Here is an 18,737-nt window from a genome sequence, read left to right as displayed (position 1 = left end):
TAGAGAGCAGGAAATTGTTCCTGTGTTTTGAAAGGAGACACATTCAGATCCCCTTTTAAAAAAATCAAATTATCCAGCTCACAAGAGCAAACACTGTCATCCTATCCTAGGTTGTGCAGGAAATCTGAGCATAGCAAAAATTCAAGTTGCAACAAATATTGTAACTGCCGCCAACCAGATATTTTTCCCCCCCACTGTTTTTAGAACAGACTCTTTCTTGTTTTCATATTTCTGTATCTATTTGAGACCTCTCCCTTGAGGAGCACACATCCTTTTACTCAATGCCTACACAGACTCTCATCATATACATACAAATACACATACAATCTCTTCAGGTTTTAGGCATAGAGGTTGTCTCTGTAGTTAATTTGTTCCTTCTTGTAACAGATCTGACTGACATGCAGAAGATGCAGCAGTGCCTAAATTTTTTCCACCCTATCCTCGGCCAAGGAATACTCCAGCCTCCTGGTACGAAGAAGATCATAGACTCAGGCCAAAAGCAACAGCACAGATTTACCTGGGAGTCCATCTGCCCTGGCAAGCAAGTTTGGCCAGGAACTGGCAGGAGTTTGAAAGGAAAGTAACCACTCTCATGGGAACCTGGACAAGACTTCAAGGAATTTCCCTATAGAGGATTGAGCAGTGGTCAGCAACTATGCAGTGGTGTTGATGGTATGGTAAAGGTTGATCATGTAGTCCAAATCCCTGCTTTCTTCAGCAAGAAAAGCCATTTGACTTCTAGGATAAACAGCATAGCTGAAACCCCAGATCACTTATGAATATTCCATTTGAGAAAGGCACTCAGTCACCAGTGAGATGGAATGAACTGGTGGCAATATTGTTCCCAACTCAGGCATATCAATATTCACCTTCTCTCCAGTGCAATTCTGCATTACCACAGGGAAAAGCCCATCTTTGGCCAAAATCTGGCCAAGGTCTAGAAATACTGTTGCCCCTGCTTGGACTTCTTTCTTGTGGAGACAGAAGACAGCAGGAGTACCATTAGCAGTCATCCCAGGTGAGACACAGGGCTTGAGGACAAGAAAAGCCACATTGCGAGGATAAAAAGTGGCCCCCAACAACACTGGAGAGAGTGTGCAGTGTTACCTAACCTAACAGCCACTAGCTGGGCTGCAATTTCCCATTGAAGCTTGGACTATCGCTATTTCAATTACTGGGGGAAGTTGCCTCGCAGTTTCATACAAAGCCCAATGGGAGAGGGGGTTTCAGTGGGGGAGCAATGACCCATAATTATGTGGACAAGGATATGACTAGTTCTCAGGCTACGTCCACACTGTGCCCGATAATTTTAAAAACGAAGCCTTTTCTCTTCGTTTTGACCCTCCGTCCACACTGAACCGGCATTTTTAGCCCCCGAAAATGGAGATTTTCAGAAACAATCTCCAGAGTGAATAAATCTGAAAACGCCTAATATTCGTTGCAGTGTGTACAGGGTAACCAGAGCTTTTTAAAACCGCTGTCATGACGTGCTGGAACAGATGGCGACAGCACGGTATTTCATTGTTTTCTTATTATTATTCTTATCCTTATTATTATTACTACTTTATTGTTTAGAGCGTAGAATCATCACAGCGATATCTGATTCTGCGTTTCACAGAACCTAACAATTTCAGAACAGACAGCAACGAGACTGAAGCCAGCAGAGTTAGAAATGTACTCACCAAATACTTTGACCCATAGCTTACTTAATAAATAAGTATACTCACTTTGCCCTGTTTTCTGTCCTTGCTTGTATGAAGATAAGGACAGAAAACACCCTCCGCCACCTCCAGTTTAAATTCCATGCAGAATATTTTGGAGGATCAAGAACCAAGGTGGTTTACTTATTTATGCAAGTACTTCTCTTACAATAGATGTGTAACAGCCTAATGTAACATTGTATGGAAATACAAGATAACACTGATGCAGACATGTTTTATACATTTAACAAGGTGCTTTATTAATGCAACAGAGTTAGTCAGTTTTTCAATGTTTATTGTCAGCCGGGTCATACTGTCCGTGAACTCCCTGTCGGTTGCCTCCATACGCTCCAGTATTTGTTTTTTTTAAGCCTTAAGTCCTCCTGCGCGAGAGCTAAGAGCAGTTTCCTTTTAAGTTTTTCTAGTCTGTAACTGGACAAACACGCACCAAGTATACCGTTTCCTCTTCGCTTGTTTTCTGTGTGTCCTGCGCGTGCCCAGTAGGAGGAGATTTGCCCAAATATCCGTCTAATGTGGACGGAGATATTTTGAAAAACGCTCAGTGTGGATGCCTGTCGTTTTTACTCGAAACCGGCATTTTCAAAATTATCCGGCGTAGTGTAGACATGGCCCTAGTTGAAAGCTGTGGATAACTAATCATGTCAGGCAAGGTCTAGTGAGAGTAGATCGGGAGTGGCTGGAGTAAACCCACATTTGACATGTGGGATCCTTTCAAAGGAAACTGATTGGAGTTCAAGACCAGGAAGTTGATGGATTGTGGAGAGGGAGAAAGGTTGTGAAACGATACAGCAAGACAAGTATCAGCTGGAACTGCAGGCAGAGAAATGCATATGCTGGACAAATGTAAGATGATGCAATGTGGGATGTCAAATGCAAGAGGAAAGTTTAAGGTAACTGGGAGGCCTTGATGTACAGAAAGATATTGGGGTACTAGACCACTACTCCCTAAAGAGGGGCAGAGTGGTAAAGGAAGCATACAGTACATTTGCCTTCATCGGGGTATCAAACGCAAAAGTTGTGCTTCACTGGATAAAACTTTTATTAGGCTACATTTAAAGCAGTGTGTGCAGTTCTGGTCACCAAAATACAGGAAGGATTTGGAGGCTTTGGAGAGGTAGACCAAGATGTTGCCTGAATTGGAGTGTGTTAACTATAAAGGAGAGGTTGGACAAACTTGGATTGTTAACTCTGGAGCACCAGAGTTTAAGGGATGTGACCTGATTGAAGGATACAAAATTATGAGGGGGCAAAATAGGGCAAATAAATATTTTACCCCAGTGTGGTAATGTCTGAAGAACATTCACTTATGACGAGAGAGTGAAAGTTTAAAAGGTGTATGAAACAGATTTTCTTTTTACACAGAATGGTGGCTGCCTCAAATGCCCTGCCAGGGGAAGTAACAGAAGCAATTACAAAAGCAATGCTTAAGAAACATTTTGAAAGTTACATGAACAGGCAGGGAACAGAAAAATATGGAACATGTGCAGGCAGCTTGTATTAGATTAGATTGGCTGCAGGGTTACCACAAACACTGTGGGCCGAACAGCCTCCTCCAATGTTGTACTGTCTTGTGTTCTATCTGCCAAAAAGCTCTATCATTGGACTGTACAACGCAAGTGGTGAAGGAAACCATGTGTGTTAGAATTCCTTGTCAGAACACCAGGGCATCTGCATCCTTACTCCCCCACTGGTCAAACCCAGAGGAGGCGTGCAATCCCCATTTCAATGGGGACCACCAACCAAGAGACCACTTGGGGGGGAAAAAAAAGCATTCCAACATTAACAAGTAGGAGATGGGGGGTCACAATTCCATTCAATTGGCAGAGGAGGAACTCATTTCATCCTTAAACCCCATACTGGATCACAGGGCAATCCCATTCTCCCACTCCTTTCCCCTGCTCTCCTCCAGTGTTACACGCATGGACACCTGTTTCTACACTCAGCTACAACAGCTTTCAAGGCCTCTTCGCCATTGAGGTCTCTCACTGGACACCTGCCATATGTGGAGAGTTAGCTAGCCAGGTGTGGACAGAGAGAAGCTGTGCTTAGCAAGCTGAATTCAGATTGTTGTTTTTTTTAAATTTCAATCAAGATGGCACCAGCAGACAACAATTCCAGGGGCATCATCTTCCAGAATGGCAAAACTTTCCAATTATTTTACTTTTTCTACGCCTTTTGCTTGTTCTTTTTGTCTTGTGTTATGGAAATTGTTGGAGCCTGTGCCATAGTTTGAATCTTGATCAAAGGATCCAATGCTATGCTGTGTCCAGCGAGCAGAGATTTTGGGGTGGGAGGAATGAAAGGGTCGGCGAACACAAGCTGACTCGTGGAAAGACCAAAGATGAGGCGCATGGTCATAAATGTCTCCATCTCGAAGCACTGAGAAAAACTGAGGCATCAAGGTAGATGCGCAGGGTGTCAGAGACAGCTCAGCGAGAGGCAGTCAGCAACCAGATCGACGAGTTCAGACCTGGGTTGGCATATGGACCCAGTTCTGCGTACCCAGCCCCAAGTGGGCAGCCTTTGGCCCGGCAGTCACTCTTTGCGGAAGATTTATCTGATTATTGGACTGTATTTTATATTGGTTTCCTTCAGTTTTTCGGTATTTTCTTTCAAGGGGTCGATTAGCAGGTGGGTGATCTGTTAATTTTTTGTGTGTGGGAGGGGTAGGGGAATTGGTGCTACTGTTGCTGTTCTTTTCTGAGTGAGGGAGTGGGGATTGTTATGTGTAGAGGGTTGTTGATTGCATTTTAGTGGCTGTTTTCTGCTGCAGGCGAGGGGGGAGTTTTGGGGTCTGCGAATTTTATTTTCTTTTTCGTACCGGTCGGAGGTGGAGATGACGTCTTTTCTTTCATCAACACCCATGCTCTTTTTGTATTTAATAGCTATCTGGAGTAGAGAAATATCAGAGTTGTAATATACATGCATACTTCAACCATAAAATGGACCTTTATTTTCAAGAAAGAACGGAAGACAGTGTTCAAAAACAGGCTCTTCAGCCCACTAATACTAATTTCCAGGCTTCAATCCACAACCTTCAGTTAGCTGATATGCAATGTGCAGAGTTAAATCCTGACTGAACTCCAGTTAGCACTGAGGAAGAAAATAGGTCAGAGCAGACCAATCAATTAGTTTAACAAGCACAGCAAGATGTGGTGGTTCAGGATTACAACACTCATACAGTTGGCTATTTTTTAATTTTTATTTGATAGAGAAGAAAAAACCCTCAGCCTCACCCTCCACTGGCAAGGTTTTAGGTGTTCACCTGTCTATAATCCTGTTGCATTCAGGGATGTGGTAATAGTTAAAAGCCATGAATGAGGGGGACTAAACCAGTACTCACATTCCTTAGCTTGACACATCCATTAAAATAAAATGACAGAAGGCAAAGAAAGAACAATTAGAATTGAGACCAAGCAACAATGCCTTTGAAAATATGATGGCACATTTTTAAAAATGCCTTTGCTTTGGCCTTGGGCTGTGTTTTTAAATGTTTTGCTTGATGTCAGAATATCTTTTTGCTCAGAGATACTTCTGTGTGATAGCGCAGAGCTGAAGAAACTGAAGGTTTGATGTTGTGGAGTGAAGTGGTGTAGTTAACTCCCAGTTGAAAAGTTGCGGACTGACTATGGCTTCTGGCAGTTAACAAGGCCAAAATCATTGCTCTCTGCACAGAGTCAGCTGTGGTGGAGTTCACTGCAGTTCATAATCCACCATGGAGTGTGAAATAACCTGGCTTCCTTCAAGTTTTCACCCATTTTCACCCATGAAGGGGAGACCTATGGAGGGAAATAAACAGACTAGACTTCTGGTTGAGACCTTTCATCAGGATGTTAACCAGGTGTTAACACTGATAAATGCTCAGTGTTTACTCCCCCTCCATAGATGCTGCCTGACCTGCTACATTCCTCCAGCATCTGCAGAATCCATCAAGGGCAGATTTTGTTTTAGGGAGGAGTGAGCACTTGTGGATTAACACATTCAGAAGGGCTCTGAGTGTGTAGTTGAGTGGTAGGACCTGGGATGAAGTTAACAGGAATATGAGGAGAACAGGTTACAGGGAAAGTAAAGCAGTAAGGTTGCTGCGACCCAGCATAGACTCAATGGGCCAGCTGGCCTCTTCTTTGTTGTGCGGAAATATGTAATCACAGCAAGTAGAAGGTGATGTCAGCAACAAAACTGCAAAGGGTGGGAAAGAAAAAGCAGCACTTTTGAAGGATCAATGCATTAAAACATTCGCTCATCCATTCTTTTCACGAGTGTTTTTAGAACGGAATGTGTACCGGCAACACCTAACCTCATTTTAAATGAAATGGATTGGTTCAGGTGCAATTGTCACTACTAAAAAAATTTACCTCATATCACCACAGATATTAATATTAAAATTGGATGAATTAGTTTGATCATTTAATGCTTTCTAAAAATACTCTGAATTCCCCTTTACCACTCTTGCTTCCGAAATTGAACAGTTCTGAGTCTCCGCCAAAACTGCAGAGGTGATCATAAGAGATACAGCTTGACCAAAATGTTCTCTGTTGAAGCAAACCAGAAGGCCAAGAGTAATCTACATGGTTGCTAAGCAGCAGGTTAACAGGTGGTGGTTTATTATTGATAAAACTGAAGAGCCTTGCAACTTGAAATCATCAATGTACCCAAGGGAAAATTGATACCAAAGCATTACTCTTAATGAAACCAAATGCAACCCAAAAACACAGTAAATAAAGATAATGGATTAATATAGAATGACTTACAGGGTAAGATCTTGTGAGCGAGGAGAGTCGATTAGATTGTGTACCATAGGGTCTCGGGGCAACCACAGGAGTAATTCTTGACACATTAGGTTTTTGATAATTCCTGGGCAGAGAACTTGAGACCCGAGGCTGGTTGACTTTGTAATCCATTGATTGGTGGGTATCCAAGGGAAGAGAGCTTTGCTCTTCCAACATACTGTTGACTGTAGTTTTCAATTCTGTTTCTGCCCGTCTCATTGGAGCGTGGAGTGGACGTACTGAGGATATAGGCTCGCGTTTCTGGAAGGTGAAAGGGTTTTCAGTTGCCACAGTGTGACTTCTTTCATATGAATGCCGCTGAGGTTTATCTTCTTCAGCAAACACTTCCTCATCAGAGGAGTTCAGCTTTCTGTAGTCCCTTTGGTTACTACTGAATGATCCTTGCTGCCTGAACTCCCTGTGTGGGAGGGTGGAGGGAAAAAAAAGAATGAAAGAGCAAAAACGCTCATTAGAATAATTGAGAAGCTGACATGATAAGTAGGTGGGGTCTGTAAAAGTATTTAGTTGGGTTGTAACTTGTATCCAGTGGTGTGCTGAAGAAAAATTCTTACAGACTGCAAAGCCAGTTGCTTCAAGATAATTAGTGTCATATTTCAACCCTCAGCCCCACGAGACTAACTAGAACACAAAACAAACTACATTTGTTGTTGGTCTTAATTATTCCACATCATTTGATCAACTCCCCCAACTTTTTACACATTTTGAATTCAAAGCATAACTTAATGCTTTCACAAGAAATAGAACCTAATTCTGGAGGAAGAAAAATGTGACCACACATTTCCCTTGCATCTGTTAAGCTTTATGCTTTATTAAGCGAAATATTTTTAGTACTGATGAAACATTCCAGATTTCACTTGACTATTTTCCATCACTTCAATGACATTTTACCAAGGTCACAATTAGCCTGTTAGTTGATAAAATTTCAACTGCTTAATATATAATTTTCTTTTCAAAACCTGTCTTTTACTGTGAGGAAAATCAAACATTCCTCGAGCATTTTTCTAAACAAAAACTGTCCCAACTGATTCTTGCTAGGGGAAAAAAAAGATGTGCAGGAACTAATTTTACTCCTGCAACTTCAGCAGGCGGCAGATCCTGACTAGAATTGCTAGCAATATAAATAGATAGCTCCCCACCCCCCATCCATCTTCCTCCGAGTTAGAATATTTCTAATTCTTCAGCTTTATACACCCCTAAGAAATCTGCAATTTACGTTATCCAGGCATCAGCTCCATTTTTGAGGCAAGTACTTGAAACAAAAGCAGCAATCTTCTGAAAGTACTGCAAAAGGTTCACAGTCATTATCATAACATCACCCAATATGCAGCTCTTCCAGTAAGCCCCCACAGCCAATTCTGGATCTCAACCTCAATTTAAAATCTAAATGATGACTTTTCATTGCTGGACGGATTAAATATTGCTTGGAGACTGATTTTTTTAAAAAACATATACTAATGCATTCCTTTTACATCCCAGAACTACTAATCATTCCAAACTTTGACTGTTGCCTCCAAATACCACATACTCAATGTGGTTAGTGCGGGCAAAGACTAAGCCCAACACTTCAATGGTTTAACTGTCATCCAAAGGCAAGCAGAAAAGAAACTCTCAGAGAAATGCTAAATAAATTTCTTCTATCTTATTGCACACAAAAACATGCAATGATCATTCACCAGAGTTGCATTTTTTGGCTAAACAAACACAGACCAGTACAAAAATTTAAAATACACTTTCCAAGTGGCTTTCCAAGTAGGTTACAGAACTTTCCAACTATAAGCCTACTATCAAACAGCTTCAATGCATTTGGTTTATAAATGAAAGTATAAATCTAGTCCACCTACAAAGCCTTCCGCTTCTGAGACTTGAAGGGAAAGGATCATGCTCCTTATTAAATAGAGTCATCAGTAACACTGCATGAAGCAGGGTAGTGACTTAACTAAGGAGTTTTCTACAATATTTAAACATCACATCACTGTCTGATTATAGGCTCAGTATAACTACTAATTATGACCACACTTTTACAAGTTAGACTACATGCAATGCCCTAATAGATTAATTGTAAACCAATCATTGACAAGACACATATCAGCCCATCTGTAGAACAGAAAATACAGGGAATATAGTAAACACTATTTAAAAAAGGTCCATTTTCTATTTCAAATAGAATTTAAAGCAAATACTAGTTAGTATGTTAACTAAATATCAATCATTGAGTATTATTATTGGCATGGTTGCACCTTCAGCCAGATATAGAAACATATGCTTGCCTGCTTCTCATTCCCCTTCTCACTGGATTAACTAATGAAATCTGCCAACAAGCACCTCCCAGAAGACAAAATGGCAGTGAGATAACTGCAGAATCTGAATATTGTCATGGATGTCAACAGAGGTAACCATGAGAGAGTTCCTGGATTACCTTTCTTCCCTCATTTCCCTGTATGTCTTTGTTGGTCTGACACTCTCTCCAGATGTCATTTTCTCAATCTCTTCTCTCTCTTCCTTCCGCTTCTGTAGGTCGGAGGTATAACTTTTACGACGATTCTTCCACTTTGCCAGGTCCTGGGTAGAATTGTAAAGAAAGAATATTACTATCCTTTCATAATGAAGCATGAGTCTCTTTCATTCGGAGTTTATATTGACAGGGCAACCATGTTTTCTTCACACAGCAGAGCCAATTTCCACTTGTCCCTCTCCTCCCCCTTTCCCTTCAACTTCTCCCAGATTCTACCACACACCTACATGAGGAACAATTTACAGTGGCCAATTAACCTGCATTAATTTGGGATGTGGGAAGAAACAAGAATAGTCAGAGAGAACTCACGCAGTCACTTGTAGAACATGCAAACTCCACACAGACAGCACCAGAGGTCCAGATTAAACCCGGGTCACTGAATATCATATGTGGGGAATATATGATTAAAAGGCTGCATATTTCTCATCGCAGAGGTGGCGCGGATCGCAGTGGAGAGGTCATGTGGTCGAGAGTTAGAAACTGAATTCACAGCTGTGACTCTGGAATCTTTTTCTTTCGATCTTTCTTCTTCTCGGTCTCATTCAGTCCACTCCACTCCAATCCAATCCTCATTTTCTCCACAACCAATCTAACTGGTTTTGTTTCCCCAGTTACCAACAAGTGTCTCTGATCTGAAAAGTTAACTCATTTACTCTGTCCTGAACTTCCATCATTTTTCGGGCTTTATTTCTGGCTTTCAGCATCTGCGGATTTTTACATTTTATTTATCAATGTTCTTCCAAGCAGCTTTCTTCTCTGCCACTTTTACCTCACATAAATCGCACAACCCTGTTGAAATACCCATTTTCTTTTAATTAAAGTGACTTGCTGAGAATCCTTGCAATACAAAAATATGCTGCTTTTAATTACATTTGCTCCACATCCTTCATTATTTCATGATTCCTCTTGCAATTGAACACCTGTCAGAACAAGGGACCGATTTAATTCTACTTCACAATTCCATTCTAACATGCTGGTCATCCTCTCAGGTCAAAATGAGACCACTCTCAGGCTGGAGCAACAATATAATATATTCAAGTCTGTGTAGCCTCCAATCTGATGGTATAAGCATCGCTTTCTCTAATTTAAGGTAATTTCTCACCTCCTCCTCTTATTCCATTCTCCTTTCTGGCTCCCCTCTTACCCGATCTCTTCTCCTCACCTGCCTGCGAAACCACCCCCTAATGCCCCTCCTCCTTTCCTTTCTCACATGGTCCACTGTCCTCTCCCATGTGATTTCTTCTTCAGCCCTTTCCTACCCAATACCTCCCTTCATCCTCCCCAATCCACCCACCTTCCTCTCTCACCTATCTTCAAATGCCAGCCTTTACTTCGTCCCAACCTCCCTACCTTCTTATTCTGAGTTCCTTTCCGTTCCATTCCAGTCCTGACGAAGGGTCTCAGACTGAAACATCAACTGTTTTGTCCTCTCCATAGAGGCTGCCTGACCTGCTGAGTTTGTCCAGTATTTTGTACAGGTTGAATCCAGAGCCCTGCTTAAATACTTTTTGGACAACATGTAAATTTACCTCTCTTGTTCACCCGTCTTTCTCTCCACTTACTGACAAAGTTGCTTTTATTCAAACACTGTGCAGATGTACAAAGTCAAAGTAAAAAAAAAGGGAGATTGCAATAACAAAAATCAATTAATTGATGTTTAGTAGTCATTCAACCATACACGAATACAGCCAAACAAGACAGCTTTACTCCGATGTCAAGGTGCAAAACACAGTACCAACAGTCACACAGAGCACATGTAAGATTTCAGTAAAATACAGCCACACAAAACGAAGTCATAGTATAGAATTGAATGGTTACTCCTCAACTCTAAGCTGCAAGTTCCTGTATAAGAAAGCAGTAGACCAGCAGTTTCCAACCTTGTTTTTATATAAAATGCCATGGACACCAGATTGAGAACCCCTGATCTAGAGTGTAGGTTACTTACTAAATTACTGGGGCTATTATTACTGGTGCTTAGACAGAAAAGCAGTTAGACAGGTAGATAGATAGGAAAGGCTTTGGGCCAAATAGGCATCGTGGTTAGAAGGATGAATTGGGGGAAAGAGCCTGCTTCTCTGGGTGTATTAATCTATGACTCTTACGGCCCTGCTATTGTTTACCACTTAAATTGCTGTTATTATTTAGAAAATTACAAGTCACAAAATTATAACAAAGGAGTAGTTCTTCAAAAGCTGGTGTTCAAGAAGGAATGTAATTTGCTGATGTTCACTTGGGTGCTGACAATAGTGTGTGGCAGAGACAGACAGGAGAGGCTCCTTGCAACTCACAGTCTGCCATTGCTGGTCCTGTTCATTCAAAGTTTTCCTTATTCTCTGCAGTTCTTCATATCGTAGAGATTTTGGAATTTTGCCTTCTTCAGCAGAAATATCATTGACCGATTTACTCCTGAAAGAAAATAATAGACTCAATAAGCCAGGAGGACCACAATGACACAATGAGCATTCATCATAAATCACTTCTCTGAGTACCACCTTAAACAGAGTAGTTCCTTTAGCTACAACCAAACATTTTCAATCAAGCATCAGACTTCTTATGATGCACTTCCTCAAAATATGCGAACAGAATGCTCCTAACCAAGTTAATAGCATTGCTCTGGAAAAGGCATAACTGCACACAACTAGTCAGCCTATTCACTTTGCATCTCATTCAGGAGATCCCCAATGTGATAATTACAGTTAATATTCAATGCCAACTTCATGGCATTTACAAAGCAACACAAATTACAACAGTCAATTTCATTCAAAAGGTTTGATGAGCAACGCCTTTTTCTATTGAAATTCGGCAGTTACATCAAATGCACAAACCAGCAGATTAATAGGGCTTCCAATGAATATTCTGATTAAGTCCAACTGCTGGACTTGGCTTGATAGATTTACAGATTTGGAACTATTTAAAGATCCAAAACAACCCTGCACTCAAGTTTAATATATCGTGCATTCTCTCAACAGGAATCTGGCACACTATTCTACACATATGGTTTAGTGATTTAAATCTACTCTGAAAACAACTGCATACCAAGTCAGCAGGAGCTTGAGATGCAACTTGAGATAATCACCAAATGACATTTAACTCTTTCATCTGAAAATTCTCCTCTTCCACATTATAATAAATGGCTTAGTGCCTTGACTAAAAATCTTATTCCTTTGAAAATTGCATAGATTGGTGTAATTTTTAAAGAATAATCAATACTGAGAAATGTCTAGGAAAGAATAAAAATACAGTCCTGAAGGAAAGTAGCTTGGTACTTTTAATTTAAAGTGGAATGTCTTTGGAATGAAGTACAATTTGGAATATTTCCATATGCTTTAGAAGATGTGGCTGGTTAAAATGGTAGAAGAGAACTCGAGAGGAAGGAACACAAGATGGATGATCATGCAACATCAGATGACCTACTGCTGAACTTGTAAAGGATGCAAGTATAATCCATCTACTCACTCTCCTTAATTAAAAATGATAGATGTGAAATGTTCAATTTGAAAGATTAATAATGCTTATTTTTCCATAGATGCTGCCTGACCATATTAAGTGCTTCCAAACATGGTAGCATAGTGGTTAGTACAACTCTTTAACAGTACAAGCGACCAGTGTTCTATTCCTGCTAATACCTGCAAAGAGTTTGTACATTTTTCCCATGACCATGTGGATTTCCTCCAGGTGCTCCAGTTTCCTCCCAGAGTTCAAAGATGTATCGGTTAGTGGGGTAATTGGTCATTGTAAATTGTCCCATGATTAGGCTAGGATTAAATCGGGGATTGCTCAGGTCGAAGGGCCGGAAAAGCCTATTCTGCGCTGTATGTCAATAAATTAAAATTGCCCTTTTAAATTTCAGATTTCCAAAGACAAGGTGAGAACTTAAAGGCAAGCATTTGAAATTTCTTTTGTGCATGCTTTAAGTGTACAATGTGGTTTACAGGCATTTAAATTCTGCTTTTATTGAATACCATGGAAGGAACTTCATAAGCAGATTTCAATCAAAATTAGGTTTTGCCATATCACATCCTTAATGTATACAATAAGGGAGGAAGTTTTACTATCTCACGAAAAAACAGGATAATGGAAGTCAGGCACACTGGTATTACCCCATGGGAAAACAATCTCATTTCCTCTACGAAAAATCCAAACTTCAATCAAAACAATTGATAGAACAACTATAGGTCAAGCTATCATGATCAGTTACGAACCATTTTGCTATGTGACTGCAAATGAATGTACAATTTTATTTGTTAGCAGCACAAAACATGCCATCAGCCAAAGTCAAATGAAGCTGCAAATAAAGCCAAACATTGCTTTGCACCTGTTCTGTTAAACCAACTGTAATAGGCAACTATTTTTGACCATCACCGCTTAGCATGCCAGCTGGGTTAACTGCATATCATATTCCGACAGCTGCAGCACTGATCTGGGGAGTTCTTCACTTTTGAACTGGTTTTACAAAACCTCTCAATTTTTTTTTTGAAACAATGAAGTGTACAGATAAGGCAACTGTGCTTTATTGTTAAACTACATGACATAATTTTTAGCTGTGTTTTAGGAGAAGTGTTAGTTTAAACGCAATTAATCACAGAATCACACCTTACCTTATAAGGAAGGTACTGAAGTCTGCCTCATTCTGCCTCAATGAATATACATTTTTACATTTGCTGTACAGTTTATACAATAGCCATGTTGAAAGTGGAGATACTGTGTGCTTTAGAGATAGCTATCCAAGTAGATATTTAGCACAACTTCAATATATACTCAAGATATATATGTACAAAATTATATATTTTGTATGGTAAAAGAGGAAACACTGATAAATTTAGCAAATTATATTGAAATCTAAAAAGATTAGAAACATGATTTGGATATTTTTTAAGGTTGTTTTGAATATTCGTCTTTTAAACATCTAGTGCTCCCATCATTACTTAGACTGGATCTAATCATTCATCTGCAAGACCAGACTGAAGTTAGATGCCTTTACTGCAAACATTGAGGACATCTTAATTTTTTCAAATTGGCTTAAGATCAAAGGTAAAGCTTCAAACACACACACTGGATATCAATATCTCATCCTCTTCTCTGATAAAACTTTTATTTCCAGTCTTAAAGTCGGCATCAAACTATTGTGAAAGCAGCTATGATTTTAATCTAAACTTCTGCAACCTGCGCTGTCTTATTTTTTGTATTTGAAGTACAGGGGGACATTCATTGACTTAATTTCAAATCAAAGATGAGAATACAGTTGAGCTTTTAACATAGTTGATGTCATTAATTGTCAAGTAATGACAGGTAAACTACCCTGGCTTTAGGGGATTGCCCTACGTTATTGTGTATCATACAGGCAAAAGCAATTTCATTAACTGCATGCATTGAAATATTAAGTACACAATTAAAGTAAAATCCCCAGATCAGAGATACTTACATTTATAACCACTTGTACATGTTCTCATTGGCTTTGTCTCGCAAGCAAGCTATCTGTCTTTTGCACACAAGCAGAGCAACAGAAAGCATACATTGCATACTAGAGCTAAATGCTTTAAGAGACAATTAAACTTACCCTGACTCATTACCAGCTGATTTTTGAAGAAGTCTAAAGAATTGAAGAAAATCAATAAAAGAAAACCATATAACTGCATTAACTTTGCAAAGTCGTCATAACGTAACTCCATCTGTACACCAGGCTGTGGATTTTTTTTTAAGAATGAAAAGTTCATCAATTTTTACAGAAATAATCCAGCATTACTCCAGTTTGATAATTACTAACTTGGCTAAATTGGTCATCAGTAACAAACGCAATAATTGTTGCCTGAAAGAACGAACATTCAAATCTGCAAATTTGATCGTATTTTTTCCCAAAAATACAGTGCTTGAACTATTCCTTATCAAAGCATAGTACTCAGAAACACACTCTTAAAACTTAGAAATATTACTACCTCTTCAAAAATGTTTAAGGTGGACATACTAAAAATACTAGTTTGATTGTTATTTAAAATCAAAAAGACAAGAAAAACTAAAGTCATATCCTTTTACCCCACCCTTCCTCCCTTCCAAGGTACATTAAATTTGCACTTCAAAGCCACAGAGTGATTGCAAATCAAACATCATTACAAACAATGTTAACAAGTAGTGGGACAAATTAAATCAGACATGATAAATATCACTGTCTTCAATGAACAGGACTCCCGTCAAACAAATATTAATAAGCATACATAGTTTATAGTTTCATTTATTATGTTCCAAATACAATTTCTGTAGTAAATAAAGTCAGTGCCTTTTATAATGAACTGAACATTTGTGAACGTATTAGGTGCTCAAAACTCATGCAATCCTTTTGCTAAAATAAATAAAATTTATATTGATGATTTAATAAGAAGCCAATGTCATGATACAACTTAAAATTGACTGAAAAATAGTGAATTTCAGAGATATAGTACGTAGCTACTGCATTAAACACGTGATCAAAGAGAAACAGTCCTCAAATATTAATTTAAACATTCATCATTTTCTATTACAAGGTCCTTTATAAATTAGCTTTTTGTCTGTTTAACAGTTTGATATTTGTTTTAGTTTATTTATCTCTAGATGGATGGACAAATTGATTAAATTACGGCTCTCTTCTCCAACATCATCAATAGAACCCAGGAGTGGATAATCCCAGGACCAGTTACCTAACCATCAAAGGATTATAAATCGAATATTCAAAGCATGTGCTTCAGGAGGCTTACACAAGTAGTAAAGTCAGCAACTAAATCACACATCACATCAATCAAAACAGATTAAGATTAGTTTCACAATTAAACACAAATTGATAATTTTCCTGAATATTGATGCAGGGAAAAGGATTAAAACTAAATGGAGCAGGATGAATTCAAAACCATTTCCAAGGATTACTGAGGTGTTACAAACCACTTGCCAATGAACATTCAGCCACTAACAAATCCTGAGCAACACTCAAACCTGCCTAGACTGTGAAAGGAGCTGTGACAATAAAACAAAAAGAACCATTTCCAAATGGAAACATTGCCCTTTGCAACATCGATAAGGTGTTGAAATGGATTCGGATCCTTCATGGTCAGAGATTTCACCTCGACCCACAAGTTATTATTCTGAATTCAATTTCAGAATGTGGACATCACTGGTATTAAGGTAAAACAGAACCAATCTTCTGGCCAATCTGAACTGCACATCTGGCTACATGTGGTCTCAATTCTTCCATTTCCTGCTCCTGTCCAAATGCCTCTTAAATGTTGTAATTATAACTACTCCCACAAATTCCCCAGGCAGTGTGTTCCAGTTCTAGCACTCTCACCATGAGGCTTCATCTTCTTGTATTTAACAATATCACCCCTCAGGAAAAATACCCGATCTACTCTTTCTATGCTTCGCATATTTTTTAAGCACATAATGTCCATCCCCAACTGCCCCCAAACTGAGGTGGTAATTATCTGTCAACCACACTGGTGGGCCTGGAGTGAAATGCAGGCCAGACCAGGTGAGCAACATCTACGGAATGCAGCAGGCCAGGCAGCATCTATGGGAAAAGAATAAAATGTCCACATTTTGGACTGAGACCCTTGAATTTTCTGCAGGGTATTAGTAAATCAAACTGATTCTTACAATAAATTTACTGAGATTAACCTTTTGGAAGGAAAATCTAGATTTATGGAACTACTTGAATTTAAATTCCCCACCCATCAGGATGGAATTTTAGCTTGTCTCAAGATCAATAATCTAAAAGTATGATCACTAGTTCAAAAATTTAGTCACCATGCTTCACATTCCTAACCTCCTTTCTTCTCTCTGTATCTGTATGTGGTATTTGTGATCTGCATGGAGGATGGAACTTAACTTTAAAGCTCAAAAGCCAAGCCTACTGCTCCTCAAAGTACTGGAACCTCTGGAAATACAAACAACCCTTTATTATGGCAGTTCCAAAATATATGTCAACACTAAAACTACCAACGCTGCATTTGAGGACATATTGCAATCCAGTAACTAAACCGGTCATTTTTACAAACACTGGCAAACTTTCTCGGGTGTCAGTGATTTAGAGTTCTAGTCGATGGAATGTGAAACCACAATAACACATGTGGGTTCTCAAGATGCAAGAACTGGTGATGGAATCAGGGTTAATGTTAGGTGGGTTGTGCACCCGTTTAAATTTGACCCAATTATCTTAACATCCAAAGAAAATCAGAATATGGAAGGATGATATATTAACTCATGTACTAATATTCCTAAGATGTAACCAGTGTGCTTTGAGACTAGTCATAAAACATTCCCCTCAACAGCTATCCAACAAGTACTCCTACTTGACATATTGGCTAAAATATTTAATACTTCTGCCCCATTCATTATTCTTCTTGACCAACTATTTCCATGTTAGATTTGGTAATCCAACAACATTCATTAAAATGGGTTTTTCCTGATCTACAATCAATTTAATTATCACCCCACACACTTACTGATGTACTTTGCTACCTTGTTATATCTCTATTGCGGCAGAGAGAGAGCGACCATAAAAACTGCGAACATGGAATCTATTCGAATTGTTTTAACTGTAATTATTCCTTTTATTCTGCCTCCAAAATGACAGAGTGAAAAGGAATTGTCACAGTTAAACTGTATTCTCCTCAACCCCATGGATAACTGTCAAAGAGAGTGATATACATTTATAAATGCAGCAGTTGAAAATCATGACAGCGTCCAGCCATCAACAACTTTGCCATCTAAATGTTGAGATGTTAATTCCGGAACAACCAATGGAAGTTAAGAATTTGTTAAGGTGACTTCTCATGCCAATACATAATGCTACATACTAAAACAAACCCACAATACAGAAACCCCAAATGTCCACACTTCATGCATGACTTAATTATTGCAGGGACTTGCCCCATTTGCCTTAGAGGCAGGGATGACATGCACTCTTCCAACACTCCCTAACCTCTCAACCAGCTGACGCTTCTTGTATCTTAATCTGCTGGCCTCCCTTATTGTCTCCCACTTCTTTGCATCCTCCTCACTACAGGAGGCAGGAGCAAAGTTACAAGATTGCACTGTTTTATTAGCCTGGGACAGAGCCATTCTCCGAGAGAGCATGTCATCTTTTACTGGGCATGGCAATGCACCTCTGTCAGCTGTCATTTCTTCCAGTCCTTCTGAGGCGCGCTCTGGTGGACAAAGGAACTTTGAACGGAGAGACTCTGGCAAAGTTGACGGATCTGGAAAAGGAACGGGATTGTATATATCAGGTGCACCTGAAGGCAATAAAGGCTTGGTTTGAGAATCTCGCTCTTTCCTGATAATCACATCATCCTTTTCCGGATCGGGAATCACACTCTTGTCTCTTCTCTCTTGAGCAATAAGTCTTTCAACTGAGTCACTCAACCCAATGCTGCTTCGCTCCTGAGCATGGAAAGACTTCAGGTCAGGAGTGGCACAGAAGGCACCAGTTTTACGACTGAACATGTCGTCATTTTTCAAATCTGGCTCCAGGTCCTCATCCGTTTCCACTGTAGCAGGGTTGGAGTGCTCAGCGATGTGGGGATTCCGATTCTGCATTAGAATTCTCGGGCCTGCAGCTGGATCGAGCTTTGGTTTGGAAACAGAGAAGTCTACCAATTCGGAATAATTAGGACTCGCGTGTAAAACTTGAAGAAGTGGAAACAGACTAGAGATTTAATTTATGGAGGAAAAAAATGAAAAAGAAAATAT

General features: G+C 39.5%; 1 protein-coding gene across 3 annotated transcripts in view; it reads right to left on the bottom strand.

Annotated features, from left to right (window-relative positions):
* The window catches only part of lmo7a (LIM domain 7a), a 232,457-nt gene that overhangs the window by 51,119 nt on the left and 162,601 nt on the right, over positions 1–18,737 (bottom strand). For 2 of the 3 annotated variants that reach the window (XM_063048465.1, XM_063048466.1), the window contains 4 exons: positions 14,581–14,613; positions 11,312–11,429; positions 8,928–9,070; positions 6,473–6,908 (listed from right to left, as the gene is read on the bottom strand). In XM_063048465.1, coding sequence (XP_062904535.1) covers positions 6,473–6,908; positions 8,928–9,070; positions 11,312–11,429; positions 14,581–14,613 — 730 coding nt within the window. The remainder of the gene's footprint in view (positions 1–6,472; positions 6,909–8,927; positions 9,071–11,311; positions 11,430–14,580; positions 14,614–18,737) is intronic. The other variant, XM_063048467.1, reaches the window with a different exon arrangement.

This window comes from Mobula hypostoma, chromosome 5 (assembly GCF_963921235.1).
Source record: "Mobula hypostoma chromosome 5, sMobHyp1.1, whole genome shotgun sequence".
NCBI classification, from domain to species: domain Eukaryota; kingdom Metazoa; phylum Chordata; class Chondrichthyes; order Myliobatiformes; family Myliobatidae; genus Mobula; species Mobula hypostoma.
The sequence above is the reverse complement of the archived record's forward strand: the minus strand, read 5'-3'. Positions and strand labels throughout refer to the sequence as shown.